Source organism: Schistocerca piceifrons, chromosome X (assembly GCF_021461385.2).
Source record: "Schistocerca piceifrons isolate TAMUIC-IGC-003096 chromosome X, iqSchPice1.1, whole genome shotgun sequence".
NCBI lineage: Eukaryota > Metazoa > Arthropoda > Insecta > Orthoptera > Acrididae > Schistocerca > Schistocerca piceifrons.
Genome location: NC_060149.1, coordinates 126616164 through 126638130, shown reverse-complemented (window position 1 = coordinate 126638130; position 21967 = coordinate 126616164). Strand labels below are relative to the sequence as shown.

Sequence of the window (21967 nt, the reverse complement as noted above, 5' to 3'; positions counted from 1 at the left end):
TGGGTGCCGATGTCAAGCTAGTCCACGACCATACGTGAGGAATGGGAAACTTCCACATTTACCGACACACGTGACCACTTTACTCGGGCAACAGAATGCCAAGGCAGCAATTATCATTCTCAATCGTAGATACCTTGTCGGTAAAGTCACATAGTTATACGGTGGCCATGGTGTTACAGTAGCGATGAGCACTCCTCAATGCAAGTGGATTATTACCTGCATATACATACAGTACTCCCACATGATTGTTCTGTACATTGACAAATTAAGAGCTGTAGCATTGTACATTCGTGGTGCTTGTCTCATAATCGGAGCTGATGGGCACGCAAAGTCGGTGCTTTGGCACAGCAGAACGACAAATGAACGTGGTGTAATGTTGCAGAACTTGATCCAAGAACTTGGTCCGACTGTGGTCAAGGAGGACAGCGTAGCACATTTGCAAATAGTAGCGGTACAAAGACCAATGTTGACACTACCCAGGCAAATTGGGCAGTGGCTAATAAGTTAATATCCTGGGAGGTCAAACAACGTATGACCACTAGCGGCAATAATGACACAAGGCCATTTATCTGAAAACAAAGAGCTTCAGATGCAGGTCTTCAAGGAGCTCCTGCAGCGGGTGCAGGCAAATCACATCCCGAAGAGGCAATATAGTTATTCCTAAGACAACTCGGTGTAGGGAACTGACAGACCTGTGCAAAAAGTCCATAACGCAAGGTTGAAAGTTACCAGCGCTCTCTACGGAGGGACGAGAGAGAGAGAGAGAGAGAGAGAGAGAGAGAGAGAGAGAGAGTGCAATATATAAACCGGCATCTGAACCAAATATAGTGATACAAGATCCGAGACACTAAAAATAAGCACTGGAAGCGCTTTCTGAATGAACAACTGAAGCAAGACTTGGGCGATCAGCCATACAAACTCATATCTGACGAAATTAAGGCTCCCACCCTTCGCAAGACAAACGGCTGGAGGAATTCCGCCACATGATTCTGCAGATACAGATAACAACCATCAATCAGATGAGTTATGAATACAGTATCAGCAACGTCCTAATCCCGTTCCCTCAGGAAGAAGTAGCCATAGCCACGATTAAACGTGGCAAGGCACCGAGTCCATATGGCATCTCTTCAGAGGTGATACAGAAAGTAACTCCAATCATAGTGCCGCTCTTACCACGTCTATTGAAAGAAGCCGTGAGACAGAGCATGATACCGAAGATTTGGAAATCTTCACGTACACTTACAATAAATAATGGTCTCGATAAAGATCCCGCAGAGCCGAAGAGCTATAGACCTATATGTTTAATAAATACATTGGCAAAAGTTCAGGAGCGGATACTCTGCGTCTTCAAGAGCACACAGAGCTCCAGCTCAGCACGTGTCAGTTCGGCTTTCGCAAAGGTAAATCGACAGATGGTGACATTACTCAGGCTCTTCAAATTGTAGGTAGAGCAAACAATAAATGTTGTACTGCAATAATTATCGACATCGCAGGCGCATTCGATAATTTTTGGTGGCTGCGATGCTCAAGAGTTAAGAAGTCTTTGGATCCCAAAGCGACTTTATTTAAATTTCAGGGACTAACGTAATGGTCGCACAGTCGAATGGCTTGCTGGGTGGCATTGGGTAACAAAAATTTACAAAAGACTGTCCACATGGTTCGATATGTGGACCAATACATTGGGACCTAGCAATAGAGCTGCTGCTGGAAGGGGTTGATGAAGCGAATGGAGTTGTGACTTATGCTGAGATATCTCGGTTGTGGTCTCTGGAGATTCCAGACTGAAGCTTGAAGAAAACGCAACAGCATGCCCTCAGATATGTAGGGGTGATGCAGGAGCTACAAATAAAAATACATACATGCTGCTAAAGGGCAAACTCTCCCTAAAGAGGAATCCAACCTTTGGGTTAAATAAAGCCTAATTAAAAGCAGCACTGTATGCAGGTATTCAGGAGTTTTACTCGATGACAGCAGAAACTTCTCAGCTCGTTTAGATACTGTCTGCCTAAAGGCTGCCAAAATCATTCACAAAACTGCCAGTACCTACACTGCCAACTTATCCCCAGAGGCTTTTAAACTGTACCACAATTCAATATTGATTGCCATTATGAGCTTTGCAGCAAGCGCTTGGCCTCTGGTTCCTCCTGGTACGACACAGAGACTTCCTAAGACGTACACAGTGAGGGATTCTCCTCAGGATTATGCGATCATACAGTATTACACTGGCAGAGGCTCTCCTCATCATTCATTCAGGGAATATGTCCCATTGACATCACAGTAAGATATCATGTCACAGAATACTGATTGCAGCGGGATAACAAAGACAAAGTACAAGAAATTACAGGTTCCAGAATAACTAATAAATTAGATCTTCGAGACAGGACACCTGATGAATGGCAGCAGGATTGGGATAGCAGAAATAAAGGACGCCAGTTATACAGTATCCATCCAAACACAAGAGAGAATACAAATGATTCATTACGTTCTCTGCAGAGGTATGTTCACTTTTATGACAGGTCACGGCCCATACCCCCAATACATACACAGAATAGGAAAGACACTTTCAGCATTGTGTGACTATGGTGAATTAGGATCAGCTGAGCATCTGGTGTTAACATGCCCACTCCGAGTGGACACTAGGACATACGAAGACCCTCAGGAAGAATGACGTACATACCTAATTGTGAATGCTTACACATGCCAGTCACGAATGACACATCTAGGAAAGAACTAAATAATTTCAGAGCAGCTATCAGAAAAGAAATGTGAGTATAAGAGACATCAACAGAAGAGAGGTATGAGTGACAGGGAATAAACGAATGATGAGGAGGTATGAAAGGATGGTGGTAGTGCTGATGCTGAGGAAGAGGCAAAAAACCGTGTGATCAGTAAAGTGTTGTGTGGTGTCTGTCAATAAAAGCATATTCAATAGTAATTTAGTTTTAATTTAATTTTAATATAAATACATTAGTTCCCAGAATGAGATTTTCACTCTGCAGCAGAGTGTGCGCTGATATGAAACTTCCTGGCAGATTAAAACTGTGTGCCCGACCGAGACTCGAACTCGGGACCTTTGCCTTTCGCGGGCAAGTGCTCTACCATCTGAGCTACCGAAGCACGACTCACGCCCGGTACTCACAGCTTTTACTTCTGCCAGTATCTCGTCTCCTACCTTGTAAACTTTACAGAAGCTCTCCTGCGAACCTGCAGAACTAGCACTCCTGAAAGAAAGGATATAGCAGAGACATGGCTTAGCCACAGTCTCTCATTCTGGAAACATCCCCCAGGCTGTGGCTAAGCCATGTCTCCGCCATATCCTTTCTTTCAGGAGAGCTAGTTCTGCAAGGTTCGCAGGAGAGCTTCTGTAAAGTTTGGAAAGTAGGAGACGAGATACTGGCAGAAGTAAAAGCTGTGAGTACCGGGCGTGAGTCGTGCTTCAGTAGCTCAGATGGTAGAGCACTTGCTCGCGAAAGGCAAAGGTCCTGAGTTCGAGTCTCGGTCAGGCACACAGTTTTAATCTGCCAGGAAGTTTCAATACATTAGTTATTAGTAATAATCGTTGTGATGACTCAATGTTTCTGCTGAGTCGCTAAACAACTGGACAGTTAACTAGAGATGGCTGAAGCATACGCTATTTTCTCACTCAGCGCAAGCAAAACTCAAAAATGTACTGAGGTAACCACAAACAGCATTTACAGAAATTTACATAAGAAGTAACATAATACATTTATCTATTTTGTTTTTGTTTCATTATATACTTTGTTTTATTTTCTTCCTAATTACTTTTTCTTTATATATACAGATATACATTTATTATTAATTTTGTGTAGTGGATTACCAATGTACTGATGTATTGTATGAGCCGCTTTAAACACACAGCAGGACAGGTTTTATGATTATAATAAATAAATAAAAGAACACATCATCACACCAGATACAATTGAGGACTGAAAGTACATGGTGTCAGTAATTCACAGTTAGATGTTACAGCATTTGACTGTAGATTCCATCTGGTCTCAGTGCCACATCGCAGCTAAGGGCCAGAGGGAGAAGTTCTCGCACAATGAAAGGAGCATTATATGGTTCCGGGCACTGATTAGTGTAGGATAGGTTCTTACACCCTACTCGTCTTATGTGTAGACAGAAAGCTGAGGGGTAGTTGGATGCAGATGCTCAGACTAAGTATAACACAACGTGTCTGTGATAATAGGGTCAGAGCGAATGTTGCTATCTAAAAGGGCACTGGAAATACTGGTTACTAAATGGTGACCATAGAAAAATAGCAACTTGAACCATACGTGAGAAGAAGAGTTATGCATCCCTGTGGCAGTGACAGGCCTTTCTCAACATTAATTCTTCTGGTGTTTTACAAGGCAGGCCACTGTAATCTAACGAGGAAGTTTTGCAGTGCAGTCCAAGACACATGCAACTTGAAATACCAACTGCCACAAACCATACCCATCTTCTTCCACAATTTGAGTGGGTATGATGCTCACTTCTTTGTTAAGCACTGATTTTTCAGTTCGAAAAATGATAAGCTCAGTGTCATACCTGATATCGTTGAAGTACACATTTCATTTTCCAAACAAATCGCACAAAAAATAATGCTCGGTTTCCTGGATACGCTATGCTTCATGCATGCAATTCCTCAAAAACTTGCTGAGACACTGAGTTATCAGAGTTGCATATCCCGATGATGCAAAATTTCATCCTGTGTCAAAGAGAAGGTCTTTCCTTATGAATACCGGTATTCAGTCGAGAGATTCCATGAAATCACATTGCCCAACATAGCCACATTCTCCACTAAACTCATAGGCACTGCCGTTACAGATGTAGTGTATGTACATGTGATGAAAGTTTGGCAGGAGTTCCATATCCCTGAATTTGGGGAATATGCTAAGTTGTGCATAAAAACCGATGTATGCCTGCTCGCAGACATTTTTGAGAAATTACAGAGCATATGCCTGGGTACATACTATATGGATCCTGCCTTCTAGCATCGAGGGGTCGGGGGGGGGGGGGGGGGCTGTTTTGGGGGAGGAGACCAGACAGCGAGGTCATCAGTCTCATCGGATTAGGGAAGGACGGGGAAGGAAGTCGGCCATGCCCTTTCAAAGGAACCATCCCGGCATTTGCCTTGAGGGATTTAGGGAAATCACGGAAAACCTAAATCGGGATGGCCGGACGCGGGATTGAACCGTCGTCCTCCCGAATGCGAGTCCAGTGTGCTAACCACTGCGCCACCTCGTTCGGTCTAGCATCGAGCTGTTGACCAATGTTGACAAGCTGTTCTTCTTCAAATGAAGGTTTCACAGGGGACTTTGACAATGTGTCTCCAGGTATGCCAAGGTGAATAACCTGTGAATGAATACAGGATATCTGACAATTTAAGTTATATCCTTTACTTGGATGTAAACAACCTCTATGGGCATGTCACGCAACAGTCTCTGCCCATTGGAGGGTTCCGTCGGATGTCCAAAGAGGAAATAGCCAGACTGAAGGCAAAGGTCCATGATTTTGCTGCAGATATTCTGGTCAAGGATATGTTTTGGAGACAGGACTGGCATGCCATACTCATTTAAATGACTTCCATGGAAACATGCCGCTGTGTCCGGAATGCCTAATCATGCGCAAGCTGATGATAATGATTGGGAATAAGCAGATATACGTAGGCTGAAAGTGAAATAGTGACAACACTGATGTGGAGACACTATGCAATGGAATCTACTATTGTCGCTGATAGCACATGTTGTTGACATTGAGCAAATGGACTCGCCCGTTCCACATCACTGGCTTGTGCACAATCGAGGGAAGCACAGTCACTTGTGAGTAAGCAGTCTAACATAACGGTGTCACTATGTTTCTGAAACAGAAACAATGGAGTTAGATCAAGATTGAATGTGCCAGAGGTCGTACAGCATGACAGTGTCATCAAGGTCTTCGAGAGGCATGCGGGGAATCAGCATTGCAGTACAGAAAAGTGGCACATTTGGTAAAAGCCTTCAACGAAGGTTGGCAAACTGCGGCAGACATGCATCGGGCAGGTTGTCCTAGTGTCTCTGAAGAAGAAATGCATGCTGTTGCCATGTTAGTTGACAGCGATAAACGCCATACAATTTGTGAGCTCACCCATGAAACCAGATTAGCGCATACGACTGTGCTTCGCATCCTGAAGGAATGCTTTGGCATGCAAAAACTTGGGTTCTGCATGACTTGACGTAAATGCAGAAGTGGATGCGTTACGACACTACTCAGACGCACTTGGAGCACTATGAGCGCGTAGGAGAGGCTTTTTTACGCCGTATTGTAATGCTGGATGAGACATGGGCCACATTGCACGAGCCAAAACTGAAACACCAATCCAAGGAATGGCGTCATTATGGGTTGCCGTGAAAGTCGAAAGTGCATCAGAGCCCCAGTATGGTGAAAGTTATGGTGATTCTCGTGTATGACTGTGATGGTGTTATCCTAAGGCATTACGCTCCTCCACAGCAGATTGGCAATGCACAGTATTACTGTTTGTTTTTTGGAGCATCACCTGTGAACAGCTTTGGGAAAGAAGTGGCAACACTTTCTGTGCAACCCACCCATCATTTTGCATGACAATATGTGGGCTCATACAGCGCAAGCTGTGTCTGCTCTGTTACGACGATGGGACTGGGAAGTATTGTACCATCCACCATGCTCCCCGGACTTAAGTCCTCGTGACTGATTTGATTCGGAAAATGAAGGAACCACTTCATAGCATTTGCTTCAGAACTGTTAAAGAGATTCGACAGGTAGTAGACCGCTCCATTCGCACCATCAACAGAACAGGCTCTGCTAATGGTATACTACGCCTTCCACAACACTGGTAATGGGTTCTACACAATGCTGGTGACTACTTTGAAGGACAGTAACAGGTGCAAACATGCAACTCTTTTGTATTGGTTGTGAATAAATAGTTGCCACTATTTAAGTTCCAACTGTTGTATATTCTGCAGTACAGAAACCTCCAGCAATCTCTCAATTTGTGAGTGAAGCCTATTAGAATCACCCGCAGCATCTCCTTCAATCAGTGTTGGTGTTTAAATGGGTACATTGATGTAAACACTGAACAGAGGGCTCTCAAGATATGGGACTTTCAAAAAAATATATCTAAATTAATAAATAATGCAATTTTTGGGAAAATTGTGGAAAATGTTAGAGAATACCACAAGATTCATTTACTCTACCATTATAAGAGGTGTTTTGGTGCAAGAGGTTACATAGCCAGATCAAATTTTAAGCAGGCCACTAACTTAAATCAACAACTAGTCACAGTGGAAATGGCTAAAGTTTCAGTGCAATTCACGAAGCCTATCTACATCAGCATGTGTGTTCTGGACCAGTTCCACTTTGAGTTCGTGAAGCCAAACTTCGCTGATTCCAAATTACTTTACATGGGTACAGACAGTTCCATCTACAGATTGAAAGGCTGCAATAAATATGAAGTAATTAGGTACAATATCGAAGCATTTGACACGTCTGGATATGCAGCCAATAATCCTTGCAGAGTAACATATTAAAACAAGGTTATCGGTCTGATGAAAGACGAGGCGAACGGTTCACAGACTGTGGAGTTTGTGGGGCTCAGATCAAAAATGTACGCATACCGCATAATGCAGGTGCTGCCCAAAGGCAGGCTAAGGGTGTGCATCACACAGCCTCACAGGCTGTCACGATCAAGGATTACAAGAGGTGCCTGCTGAGGACGTTGTCGCTGCTCCACATATGGTCTGTCAAGCAGTCTTTCAATTGCTAGGTCATGAAGTACATATTGCAATGCAGCTGAAAGCTGGGCTGTCGTGTTATGACGACAAATGCTTCATCTGTGGGAATGGGATCAGCACCCTCTCGTGCTCACACTACTCACTTGAGTGACTGAGCGTATGAAGTGTATTTAATTTTAAATAGTGGTTGTGTATGCAGAATAGCTATATTAACCATTTGTTACAGATGTGTGTATGTGTATGAGTGAATATCTGTGCACTGTGTGCTTATAAATTGTATTTATTATGTGTACTGTGTACATGACTGCACACTATGTATGCATGTATATATCGTGTGTGTGTGTGTGTGTGTGTGTGTGTGTGTGTGTGAGAGAGAGAGAGAGAGAGAGAGAGAGAGAGAGAGAGAGAGAGAGAGAGAGAGAGAGAGAGAGAGGTTTCTTCGCCTGCTGCTGCTAGTCCATATTTTCTGTATACTGATTTACAGGAATGATAAATGTACGTAGAATAAATTATTAAAGTGTACATACTGTTTAAAAAAAAATGACAAGTGTACACAGAAACTGACAAAAGATGGGAAACATAATATTTAAGTTTTTCTCTCTACTAGCTTTCAGTGCATTAATCAATTGGTAGTTTGAAGAAGGAACAATTTTTAAAAAAAAAAAAAAAAAAAAAAAAAAAAAAAAAAAAAAAAAAAAAAATTGTTTTTTGTCGTCAAACTAGTATTAGCGTATACGTGGGCAAACAAAAGTGGCCCAGATGAGTGGATATGATTTTACGTTAATGTATACACACCCTGTGATGCACACATGACATATATGCCCACCACGTGATCAACACGGGTTCAGTGCGTAGTGTGGGCTGTGTCAGTGTGAGTGAAGCAGTGTAAATGGGGCAATGGTACTTACAGTGGAGCAGTGCGTGTTTGTGGTGGAAAGTTACATCACAATAAAGTCGTGAAAACTGTATGGTCAGTTGCTTCCTGAGAAGTTTAATGGTGTCAAAGTGCCAGCAACGAGTGCCACACAACACTTAGTCTGAAAATAGTGAGAGACAATATCTCTTTCAAAGAAAGTCAAAGAATCATGTGGATGAGTACTCCACCTGGACCTGCATGTGCATCTCTATATAGTGTCTGCTGTTCATGCATTAAAAAAGAAAAAAAAACAGTAAATGCTTCTCAATGTCTCCAGTTTTTTCAGTGGCTATTCACTGAGACAACAATGAATGGCTTGGACATGGTTCTATTCTTTATGTCTGATGAAGCCTGGTTTCATCTGAGTGGTTACATCATCTCTCAGAATCACAGGTTCTGGGCAGCAGAGAATCTGTATAACTTCCACAAAACAAAATTGCATGATCATAAAGTTGGGGTTTGGTGGCCAGTGTCTGCAGACTGCATTATTCATCCCATCTTCTTTCATCACACACTCACTTCGACACATTACATTGCCAACAGTTTGAAACCATTTGTGGCAGCATTCACGGAGGACGGGAAGACCTACAGTTACTTCCAGCAGAATGGAACACATTTACCAGTCTTCACACCTGACAGAGTTGTTAGCAGATGTCAGTCTGATCACGGCCTTAGCTGGCCGGCCAGGTCATCTGATCTGTCAGTGTGCGACTACTTTGTGTGTTGTTTTTTCAAGAAATGCAGCAGAGCATTTTGGATGAGATTGTTGCAGCAATTCTAGCAGTCCAACTTCAATCAGCCTTCAGTAACTTGGTGACCAGGGTCCAAAAGCACTAAGAGATGAATGATGTTCACTTTCAACATCTGCTATAGTCAGGTTAGTATTGTAGTCCCTTTCATCTGCTGTGTTTCTTTGTACCAAGTAACTCTGCTCTCTGGACTACTTTTATTTGCCCCATCCTGTAGATGTGCATTGTGAGCTGTAAAAAGAGACTGAAAACCACTCACATCCTGGTTTAATCAGACTAGGAAATATTCATTAGTGCAAAGAAGAGAACATATGCCAGTTTTGAGTTTGTCCACCCACAATGCTGTGGTTACTCTAACAGCGGGTGTCCACATCTGCTGTTCAGTTGCTTAAGGCTTCATGTTTGCAGTGCATCAGAGTATTGTTTTGTATTTAATGTCTGATGTATGAATTTAGATATTCTTCATTAATGGTAAATGAATAGCAGTTATTCATACAGTAACTATTCTAGATGGTTTGAAAGCATATTAGTTTGGCAACACCAACAATAAACAAATCTCTGGTAAGCTCCTCATTTTCGATTTTAAAATACAGGCAGTTAGAATATTTCTTACCCAAAGGTTATTTAACTGCCTCTGAGTTCATTGATGGTATGGTGAAGAACATTTTCTTGCTGCAAAAGAACAAGAGTGTCCCACATTCCAACACAAGTGGCGTACAATGGAAAAATTGAAGTACAAGACAAGAAAAATTGCATCACAAGACAAGAAGATCAAGGGAGTATGAAGACAGTTACATAATTCCACATGAGTACAGACCATTTTATGAGATATTGATGAAACCAACAACAGCTATTGTAGACGATGATAAAAGTGAATGACAGTAATAATTGTCAGGGTTAATTTCATGGATCATTCTTTCAAAACCTGTGAGTAGTATATAAACTTCTGCATATGTTCTATTATGAAAGTTTTGTGAAAATATAAATATTTCTGATGTGACATGAATTTTTTAATGCCTAATTAATAATCAGTTTGAAGATGGGAACAAATCCACAGTTTTTAATACTGTGGCGCAGTCCTCAAGACAATCCAATTGATCTATCCAAGGTACTGAGATAGGAGGTTAATGTAAAGAATATCATATAAATGTTCCACTAAGATAAAATTAAAAATAAGAAAAGGAAGAAGTTTCTTGTACTTCCCCTTACAAGGAGATTTTGGATCCATTCCCTTCTTCAGACTACCAATTCAAATGTAACTGATAGTATTGGTTTACTGTTGGGTTACAAGGAAAAATTTATGTTATAAAACATGTATATTGTAAAATAGCTTTGTAAATAAAAACATAAAAGAAAAGATTGAAAAAATGTTAATAAACAACAATTATTGTTAACAAAACAAAATTGTTACTAATTAACCATAAGTTAATTTGTTATATCATTGTTGTTATTTACAAAAAGAACCTGACCCTCTCACTACACAGTACAACTGAATTACAGAGACAAAAAACTGTTGATAACAATAATTCCTAACCTAATTTGTTTATAACAAACCTAAACCTCTCCGTATGGCATACAGCACATGAATGACATTGCTCACACATTTGCTCTAGTATAAATGAGGGAGGCAGTATGGGGAGCTCGAATCTTGTTGTTCCATAGAGAAAGAACAGGGGAGAGGATAAACTTCATCTTCCCATTAATGTTATGCCACGAGAGAGGGAGAGGGGGGAGAGGGGGGGAGAGGGGGGAAGAGTGGGAGTTGTATTGAAGTAACGTGCTACTACTTTCGTTCAGATGTTGGCACCAGTTGCAAATATAGCAGCCTCTTTTCATGGCAAGTACATTTAATGTTCATATACACACCATCTGATCAAAAGTATTCAGACACCTATTAGTGGACATTAATATGGGATCCATCCACCATTTGCCTCTATAACAGCTTGAACTACGCTGGTGACAATTTCAATGAGGTGTCTGAATGTCTGAGCAGGAATGACTGCCTGTTCTTCCCCAGCATCCAAAAGAAGAGAAGGTAGTGATGTTGGACATTAGGATCTAGGGTGAAGTTAACATTCTAACTCACCCCAAAGGTGTTCCATTGGGTTCAGGTCAGAACTTTGGGCAGGAAAGTCCATTTCAGGATTTTATTATTCCCAAAGCATTGGTTTACAGATGCTGCTTTACGTGAGAAAGCATTTTCATGCTGATACTATCACTGTCTCCAAACTATTTCTGAGCTGTAGCAGTACACAATGCTGTAAAATGTGTTCACATTTTTCTGCATTTAGTGTTTCCTTAAGCACAATACGAGGGTCACACCCTAACCATTTTAAACACCCCCTAATGTAACACCACCTCTTCGCTCCTTCACTGTTGGCACTACACATGATGACAGGTAACATTCTCCAAGTATTTAACAAACCCAAACCCTCCCCTCAGATTGCCGTGGTATAGCCTGACTCATCACTCCAACTCACTTGTTTCCAGTCAACCACTGCCCAGTGGTGTTGCCCTTTGCATCACCTCCAGTGTCACTTTGTTTCGCTTTTTCATTTGTGAAACAGACACTTGTGGTTTGGTATCCTTTCAGTCTGCCCTGAAGGGTCTGACAAAAACATAGGTATTATTTTTCAAAAAGTTTCATTCAGTTCCTGAAAGTTTGACGTTTCAACATCTCTCTTAGTTCTTCTTATTGCCTTTGCTGTTTCCTTCCTTTGCTGTTTAAATTAATCATAGTGTTCAATTTCCGCTTTTTCCATTTTTTGCCGCCTCTATTAAAACTTCTTTACATACTTCATTCTACCACATTTTATTTTTATTTTGTTTGATCCAAATGTTCTCTGTGCAGCATTATTAATTTATCTAGCTAATTCTTGCCAACTGCCATGTTTTGTTATTTTAATTTCATCTTGTTATTGTTGAATGGACTGTTTTGTTGCAGTAAGTTCCTTTAACTTTATTTGTATTTTACCATTTAGAAGTTTAATGTTAAATTAGGAAAGGTAGTGATCAGAATAAAGTTCACCATTCTTTATCACTTTCATGTGCATGATTTTCTCAGTTTTTTTCTTTTGAAACAGCTACATGATCTGTCTGCTCCTTATAGTTTACAAGTTCCTGACAATCTTCCTAGAAAATGAACGGTCTCCAACAGTCCACTCACTCACCTCAGTTTCAAGCATGGCCAAAGTAGTAACTAAAAAAATAAAAATGACCTCTGGGATCTTGTGCCATGTCACAAATTGCCAATACAGCACAGCCACATGTACGCATCTGAGAAACAAGAAGTCAGTCCTTATAAGTCACATGCCAACAAAGATACATTTCAATGAGAACAATTTTTTGCAAAGAGTCAATTGCGGACTGCCACAATGTGCAACTAGTATAGTATACTTCATGGCAGAATCCAAAAAAAAAAAAAAAAAAGGGGGGGGGGGGGGGGATGAACATGTGAAGCAACTAGCTTGGCATGTGATTCTCAATGCAAGCACAGACAGATCTGATTTCAAAACATACTTAATTCACAAACAAAGCAAAAAACATTCGAATGAAGCACACGTGCAGGATGTCACCTTCACAAAACCATTACATCATGCCTCAAAGCCATAACCTTCAATTGACCATATTTGTATGCTACTGGCTGAACTCTTATAATACCTGGTATTTTTCTTAGATTTATATGACAACAGTTTGTTCACCAAGTGTGAGCTATAACTTTGTCATGCAGACAATCCCATAATATGTCCACTTAGTGTCACAGTATGTTAATCACAGAAAAGCCACAGTAGAGCTTTAAGAACATCTTCACACTTCCACAAAAAAATCAGGAACGCATATTTTCCCCGCCAGTATGTAGTGTAAATTTCAACATGAGAAAATCTTTGGAATATTTCCCCAAATAAAACTATCTTATTGTTGAAAGAAAGAAAGCAAATTGCTGATAACAGTAGATACATGTGGGACACATTTTTTTTTTTTTAAGGGTGGGAGGGGAGGGAGGGGGCTGTTGAAGCAAATGGATAGGGCCCGTGTGCTTGGTGGATGGTAGGAATGTTTTGTTTCTGTGCTTCATTTGTGGTGTGTTTTTATACTACAATATTCATCAAGTACTGTTTGTGGCTTTTGAGCCTTGACTTTTCTTGTTGGAGCTGTGTGGTTTTAGTCATAAGTCCCAGTTCTTTAATGTCTAATTCCTCATCTAAAACTCATTTCCTACATTATTTTCATGGTATCACTAATAAGTATGGGTATGCCAATTTTTTTTTCTTAAAGTTTTCATTGGTGCTGTAATGTTATCATGCAGCCGAACTGATTTATATAGGTTAACTGGTATATTCAATACCAAGTCTGTTCGCTGCTGTGATTTTTTACAACAGGCATGCTGAAGCTTATGGTTTACAAATTTGAGCATTATATTAGAATCTGAATATGTGGCTGATAAGTGTCATATTATCTATAAACATAAACACTAAGGAGGCTATGATGGTATTAACATTTCAAGTGAGCTATATAGGTTAAGTGGAGGATCTGATGATAATTTTTAGATTGTGTTTTTGGCATGAATTTGATATTATATTTTCATGATCATTGGTTGTTGCGATTGTCTAATTAAATTTGGCCACCCCCCGCCCCACCTCCCCAAAAAAAACATATTTTTTTTAGGTTGCCCCTTATTTTTTATGATTCCTTATTAGTAAAGAGAATGATTTTGTAACTGGCAATATGTACGTTGTTTTGCAACATTGTATATGTGTTTCCAATGTTATGGTTGCCATCCTGTAATTTGGTCACATGAGTTTGTGATGCCATGGTCATGGTCTTTTAATTTGATTGGTGATGCCTTTTTGGAAATTTTTATAACATAATTGGACAAAGTCAGCAGGTGTATCGAATGCTTCAATCAATTCTAGTAATATACAGCCAATACCATCACGAAAGCAACACAGCCTCTAGTTTTGATCCTCAACTTGGCTCTAGATTAGAGGACCCAGATCAGTTGCCTGAATGGTGTTGCAAATGGACAACTGTGTTGGGACCCCACATGCATGGTTAGCTGCCTCCAACACTTCTACCAGTCCATGGAAGGGTAAAAAGATCGAAGGAAGGAAGCTGGGTTTAACGTCCCATCGTAATTGAGGTAATACAAGGCAGACCACAAGCTCAGATTTGTCAAGGATGGAAAAGGAAATTGGCTGTGCCCTTTCAAAGGAACCATCCCAGCATTTGCCTGGAGTGATTTAGAGTAATCATGGAAAACTTAAATATGGATGGCCAGATGTGGGTTTGAAGCACTGTCCTCCCAAATGAGAGTTCAGTGTGCTAACCACTGTGCCACCTCACTTGATATGGTAGCGTAAAGGCTGTGGCAGTGGCTAATTGTATATTATTCTCTAAACCTACTGGTCAGTGTTTCAGTTAATAATGAACTCTCTTGTCTGCTGTAATTAAAACTTCCGGGCTAAGAGGCCATGGTCCAATAGTAGAAATACTTCTTTCTCCCTGACGTTTCGTTGCCAGCTGCAGGCAACATCACCTGAGGTGAGTCTACGACTGGCTGCTTGGCCGTGGAGGTCCTGTTTATATAGAGCGTGTAGAGAGCGCCACCACTCGTCATGTGTTGTCAACGAAATGTCAGGGAGAAGTATTTCTACTATTGGACCATGGTCTCTTAGCCCGGAAGTTTTAATTACTGAAGACGCCGGCCGTGAAAGCCTACATGCTATGATCTCTTGTCTGCTGTTTCATCAATAGTCAAATGATTTTTAATGACATCAGTCATGAGATCTGCTTCTCACCAAGTTATTTTGTAACAGTGTTTGGTGAATGGCATATGACTGGTTGAAGTCCCACATGCGTAAAAAGTACCAGTGAAGTATATCATAACAGACTGTATAACTCAGCATGCAAAAAAGTTCATTGTGGAGTGTCAAACATTCTGTATTAGCCTCCTTAGTGTTGTTTATATTTATAGATAATATGTCACTCATTAACCAGAGATTCAGATTCTAACATAGTGCACAAATTTGGGAGCCATAAGCTTCAACATGCCTGTTATAAAAAACTATCAGGTTTATGGATTCACAATCATTTAAAATTTAAGGAAATGGTGTAGAAATACCAAATTAAAAATTCATGTAAATTTTTTTGCTTTTTAAAAATAAGTTAAAAGAATTTCACATGAGAAGCACTGAATTAAGGACAGCTGCTACTTTGGGGACATAACATGTTAATTACACATGTCACTGAAACTAAAGTGTTTTGTGATAGTGGACAGAGAGGACACAGTGTAGCAAGTCACTTACTAACGCGCAATGCTGGCTTACAAAAACAACAACCACTGAGCAGTTACAATATGCAGAGCCACCATCTCGTTACAGGGTAGAGACATCAACATATCATATTTCGCTCATGTACTTATGCTCAGCATACATCACAAGGCGCAGAGATTAGTGCAGGAACACCACCAATAAGGCATCGAGAAGGTCGCCTAAATTGACAAGTCATGGTATACATTTTTACACAATGATGGCAGACTATAAGTAGGCTGAAAAACACAAGGTGGTGCATACTGCATGCTAACAGTATGGGATTAATGCTGATGGTTCAGTTTTTCTCGTTTATAAGGGTTTATATGTGGCCAATGAAATATCTACAATCTTCCTCACAAACAAACAAGACAAAAATCTGCTATATCAATGTGCATCTGTTTGTTCAACCTCTGGCACAGTGGAAGTTACCCACATATTCATCAATATAATGCACAATCCCGTCACACACCAATTATCAGAATTTTTTTGAGGAACTTCCTGCATACATGATGATCCTTGTGTGGTCTCCCAGGCTACCTGACTTCAATACTGTTGAGCACATCAGACATCATCAAGTGAGACGTGCGTGCCTTAGACCAACTATGACCGAACTCTGGGAAACACATTGAGTGGCCGTGAACTAAGATGGAGCTGTAATATGTTTGGTGTCTTGTGGAGTCCATGGCATGACATGTCACTGTCAACATTAGTGATACGTTCTAGCCGACTAGGTAAGTGTGTGTAATTCAGTTACACAACAACTGTGGAAATATCAAAGAAGATACTTTTGAATTCCAAATACATGCAGTAAGGGCCATAAAAAGGGCAATCTAAGGCACTTATGAATGGATTTTTTTAATGAATCCACATATTTTCTAAAGTTTCACAAGATTTTTTCAATATTAATACGAGACAAGATGCAAGGATGTTTTCACAGAGAAAAGATATGACATCCCTTTCCCTTAAAATCAATTCAGTCATTGAGTCACTGTTTTGTTCTCAAAAACAAATCATCAGATCAGTGTCACTTAAGAAATGAGTTAAGAAATGTGTTGACAGCCAACAACATCTTTGGTGTTAATGAATACATAGATCATCAGCATCAAGTTAAACATAAACAAAGAAAACGTCTACCGTGTAAAACTGTTACATACAAACTGGCTTCCAATATATTTGTTAGTGGGTGACAGTAATATTTATTCTTGTGTTCTACACTCAATAAAAGTTTACTAACACATTCGATTTTTACTAGTTCATCATTTTATTACTGTGGCCGTAATGTTATGGTGTTGATTCAGTCTAGACAACACAATCATCATATGACATGTTCACTGGAAATATGAACACAAAAAAATATGTTCAGTCCCATGTGTCATGGTGCCAGTGACAACGGGATGTTTTTACCGCTGTCTCTTACACGAAAATATATTCTGCATGTTCACTATGACCTCTCATTCCTGTGTATTTCCACTGTAAAAAGCAGTCTTGTTTGTCCTTTCGTCATCCATTTGCGCGCATACTTTTTCCCCCTTCACGTTGTTGAGCAACTTAAAACATGGGTAAATTTACGTTCTTCTTTGAAAATTTGTGGGCAAATCCTGTATCAACAACTTAGATGCACGAATAGTAAATAAAATCAAAAGTGAACCTATATCATACTAAACCCATAAAAACTCCTCTGTTATTTGTTACACGCTTCTAATCAGTAATGGAAACTTCCTGTTCTTATTTGACAGCTTTCTCTCACATAAATGGAATGTAATAAAACACGTCTATTAAGATGGATTGCTCAGGGGATGGGGCGCCAGGGACACAAGTGAAACAATTGTTGTCCTATACTAAGTAGGAAAAGCCTTCCTAATGTTCTGTAAAATTTGCAGAACAGTGGGAAGTGTTTTCCTATTTAATATTGTTATTACGTTCTGCCAATCAGCCCCGGAAATTTCAGTTAATTTTAATTCTGTACTACACTGTCGTGCCAATTTCTCAACGGCAGACGGGTGGATGAAAATCACAAGCCTTAAACATTATTCATAGAAGCGAAAGATTTTTCCGACTCGTCCCATGGCGTAAACAGGCAAATTTTTGCGAGTCATTGGTCGACAGCAAAACCCTCACTCAATAGCTTCGCTATTTTGACAACTCACCTCGTTCTGCAAAAGACCGGAAGGACCTGTGAAGTACACGTCGACACTTTACCAACAGTCTTCTTGAAATAGGTATCACAGGAACTGGAATGAGAAACAGTTTTCTAATGTACATCACAAATCAACTCTCCTGAAATAAAAAAATAAAAACTGATGCCAACAAAAAATAAAAGGTTCTCGTTGTATTTTATTATTTATTAAAACGGCGATTGTAATGTCTAGTACTCGGAGAACTGTTTTACGCCTGGCGTCAATCTAGCGTGTGTTTCTCACCTACTGCCGAAATACGACAACGAAAACACACCATTTAGTAAGTACAATTCAGCTAACCTAAACCAAAACATTCATATTTGTTGACAACCAGCTGTCGCTTGACAGCATGGGTCAAAGTTTATGTCACATACGTGCATCCATAGAGTATAAAAATCTATGGAAAGAGCATTCGGATGCGCAGAACTACGGTCTGCTATTATCTCAGTTTAACAGTCGCGACACTTCGCCTCGATTTTGTTGACTACCGCGCCAACAGCGCCTCCAGCGGCCAGTAACTTAAACTGTGAGTTCGGCGCGATTGTGAAAGCGAATAGTGGTTGATTATTTTGATTTCTTCAATGGTTTTTACAAGCGGAAGCGTTTGTAGCGCAATAAATTTCAGCAACAACAGGAAGAAGACATCACAGCTGTCTGTTTTTAGGTTTCCTAATGAATCTGAGAGGTATATACCATCATGTTACTAAACTGCATCGTCAGGATTCACTTGCAAACTACATGTGTATTAATGATTAATGTTTCGTTTTAGGAGCAGAAAATGGCTAGTCAATAGCAGACGAGAAGACCTTATGAAAAAAGACCCAGTTTACCTGTATAATAATATTAGGTTTTGTTCGCTACATTTCGAACAAAACCAGTTCATGAATGCAGTACTCACACTGTTTGACTTCCCAAATAAGCCAGCTCAACTGACGATGAAGAGGAAACTGCCACAAAGATTCGACAAGACATCTAAAGCTGTAAAACAGTCCTATGACACAGAAGCAGCCAGTTCAGCTCTCCGTATGTCAATGCCAGATTCGTGTGAATCATCAGCACAGACCTGCTTTGACGATGAAGTGGTTAGATTAAGTGCAGTTATTCGTGTCTTACAAAAGCATAACGTTAGGTATGTATTTCATTCACTTCTGATGTTAGCCACTTAATTTTCCTTGCTTCGTTCGTGTGTTGACATTATTTTGTTAGCACCTTGTTCACTGACTGACTGTTTGAAAATTATTAAAATATTTCGTTTTGAGTAACATGTAATCAGCTCATTATAATGTTTTCAACATTTTTACCCACAATTTGGCAGTTGCTTGTCCCTGTAGCGGTACATGTCTGTGCTTCTTACGTGTGAATCTGTGTTTTTATATTCTTTTGATAACAACGAGGGAAGCTGCACTTCTATCCAACGTCATAAGTGTTTCTTCACGAATGTGTTGTAGCTTGCCACCCGATCGTGGTTTTTGTCCATACTTGCGCTTATTTTAGAATCATTTTTAGAAACATATATGCCTTCTGATAGTACAAAAACCCTTGGAGGCACGAAAATAACTCAAATATTTCGTAAATTACGTAGGAAATGGACGCAAAACGAATATTACGCTCACGACGCATCTGATGTTCACCTTACTCGCCGCTTGGAGCGCTAGTGTCGCTCCATCTGTCAAACGGTAACAACTTTTGCAACAGTGAGTGTCGCGACTGTTACGTTAGGCTGTGCTATTATTCTCCTAGCCATCCCACTCTGTGAAAAAGCGCGAACACAGGAAGTACTCACATTCGCCACCAGAGCGTTGCAAGGGTGCAGTAGTATGCCCAAGCAGCACTACCTGCACTTAATCACATCTGTTGGAGGTGGATTACTTTTCTGTTGATCGGTTTGTTATTATTAGTAATTTTTAACACGATTGGTATAACAGTTTTGCAGATTACGTGGCCTAATTTCTCAGCATAATCTAGTCTCACTTAAGTCGCCCTGTAAAACTTTTGAAGGATTCAAAAACATTGAGAACTACGTAGCTAAACTTTTGCGATTTCCCTTTGAATAACAAACAGGATACAAACTGAAACAGTGCACTCTACTATGTGTAGCAGCAGTTACCAATAACACACACCTGTAAATTATGGGGAGCAAAATTGCACCAAATTCATGCTAATAATGGCCACAATCAATAGCATTATTTAATCAAAATAGTGAAACATCACTGCATGAAGTGCAGAACTAATTTTGGACATGAGGGGTTTCTATCATGACTGACGTGAATAACACAAATAAATACGAATAACACCTTAAATACACTGTTTAACATCCTCTACATATAGCAGCTTTCCTTAGTAACAGTAATAGTTCATTTTTTCCTTAATAGGAGGGCAGTATTATTGGGGCCCATAAACTGGTATAGTTTCACTAGCCAAGGTTCTTTTATTATTGCTAAAGTAAAAACTATCTCTAAAAGCTAATCATTCACTTAAATTACTTTGCAAGATAATAAAATACAACACTGGGTTTAATTATGTTCTAAAGGAACCATTCATGATGGATACCAAAATGCTTTATCTTTGGAAGTGTGCATAACTTCACTTCTAATAGTACTCGGTTCATTAAAGATTTATATGTATTTGTACTTTAATCACCTGTGAAGTAGGTATTCTTGGTAATAATATTTACACAATCTTGCACTGTAATCCTACAAAACTGTATTTTATAATAAACTAGGGATACTTTAGCAAAAGCCTACGCAACTTGACTTTTATGGTTTTAGCTTTTAAGTAATTAAGGTTCTCACTTTCCTCTTGATTGATATTTAGATTTTTGTAGTTAAACGTCCTACGTTAACAATTTAACTTGGAGTAGTCCATAAACAAAGAATCCGAATTTTACTCTTACTTTAACTTTTGCTACTCCTTTAACTTCAGATAAAAAATCGCTTTTAAAATCATGAATGCCGGAATTGTTCATTTAAATCAGGATACTCGATTTTAGTAGCACTTAGATGAGGACCCTGCGTAGGTTCGTGATCAGGACTGATGTTATGTTTCGAACGCTAATTGACGTTTTATGTGATTATTATTGAAACAACACACAAATTAACTGATCCATGTCAATATACATTTCGTAACTGCATGTATGAAGTCTGTGAAGCGATGGCGAAGATTAGTGGCAGGAGAAATGGCGACTAACTGTACTCACCAATCTTGATGTGCGAATACTCTATGAAATATCTTCTTGGCGTCGGATTTTCGACATATTAGAACCATTTCTTTCTTTCGTGAATACCAAATAATAGTCAGATCCACATCCAACGCAAATTCCTCCTAATGCAGCTTCGAATTACCTCTCTTAGCACCATCGAGTTGTATCGCGCTAAAACTTGCAACACACTGTGTGCCGTTCACACAAAGGAGCCGCTCAGTTCGACCACCAAACCCACCTTTTACATCGCGCCATGCCACTTTCGTTGTGGAGGGAGTTCCCTATAGCGTTTACATGTTACAAATACAAGTGCCCTAAGCATGAACCAGCATTTAACAAACATACTTCTTTCACAAACATATTCATATTACAATAATTGAAAATTTCAGCATATTCTTTTGCTTTTCCATGTATACATTACAAAACTCTAAGTTTCTTGCCATATATTAAGGGGTTCAAACAACACAGAATGCAGAGTTCATAAATTACAGATACACAGTTACTTAAAATAAACCGACTCCTAGTCGATATAATTGTTTCAACCCAAATAGCAGGATGTGTGCTCATAGAAGGCAACTGCAAGATTTTTTTTTTTTTTTTGCTAGCATACATCTATGATTTGGGAGGTACTGATTCCCACACTATATAATGTTTTACAGTATCTTCTGCCCATCTGGGAGAGGATTTCTTGAAATCTGCTATTTGCACAAGAAGAAAGGAAGATTTTGCATTTGATGGATCTTGCTCTACTGTTTTAGTTATATGTGCCAAAGGTTTGTAATAATTGTTGTTGTAACACCCACCTAATGAGTAGTTTCACTGAGTTTCTTTCAAAAACGCGAAACTTTAACCCACGCTTTCACA

At 39.8% G+C, this 21967-nt stretch overlaps 1 protein-coding gene across 15 annotated transcripts in view; it reads right to left on the bottom strand.

The window, feature by feature from the left end:
* The window catches only part of LOC124722630 (battenin), a 237289-nt gene extending 218934 nt beyond the window's left edge, over nucleotides 1-18355 (bottom strand). For 13 of the 15 annotated variants that reach the window (XM_047247768.1, XM_047247771.1, XM_047247767.1 and 10 more), the window contains exons 1-2: nucleotides 18148-18184; nucleotides 17875-17958 (exon numbers count right to left, since the gene is read on the bottom strand). Coding sequence is in view for 1 of the 15 variants with exons in the window: in XM_047247764.1 (XP_047103720.1) it covers nucleotides 17875-17958; nucleotides 18148-18181 (118 nt within the window). In the remaining 14 variants the exon portion in view is untranslated. Of the gene's footprint in view, nucleotides 1-17874; nucleotides 17959-18147 lie in introns of those variants that run through there. The other 2 variants (XM_047247764.1, XM_047247778.1) reach the window with 2 other exon arrangements.
* Between the last annotated feature and the right edge of the window lie 3612 nt (nucleotides 18356-21967).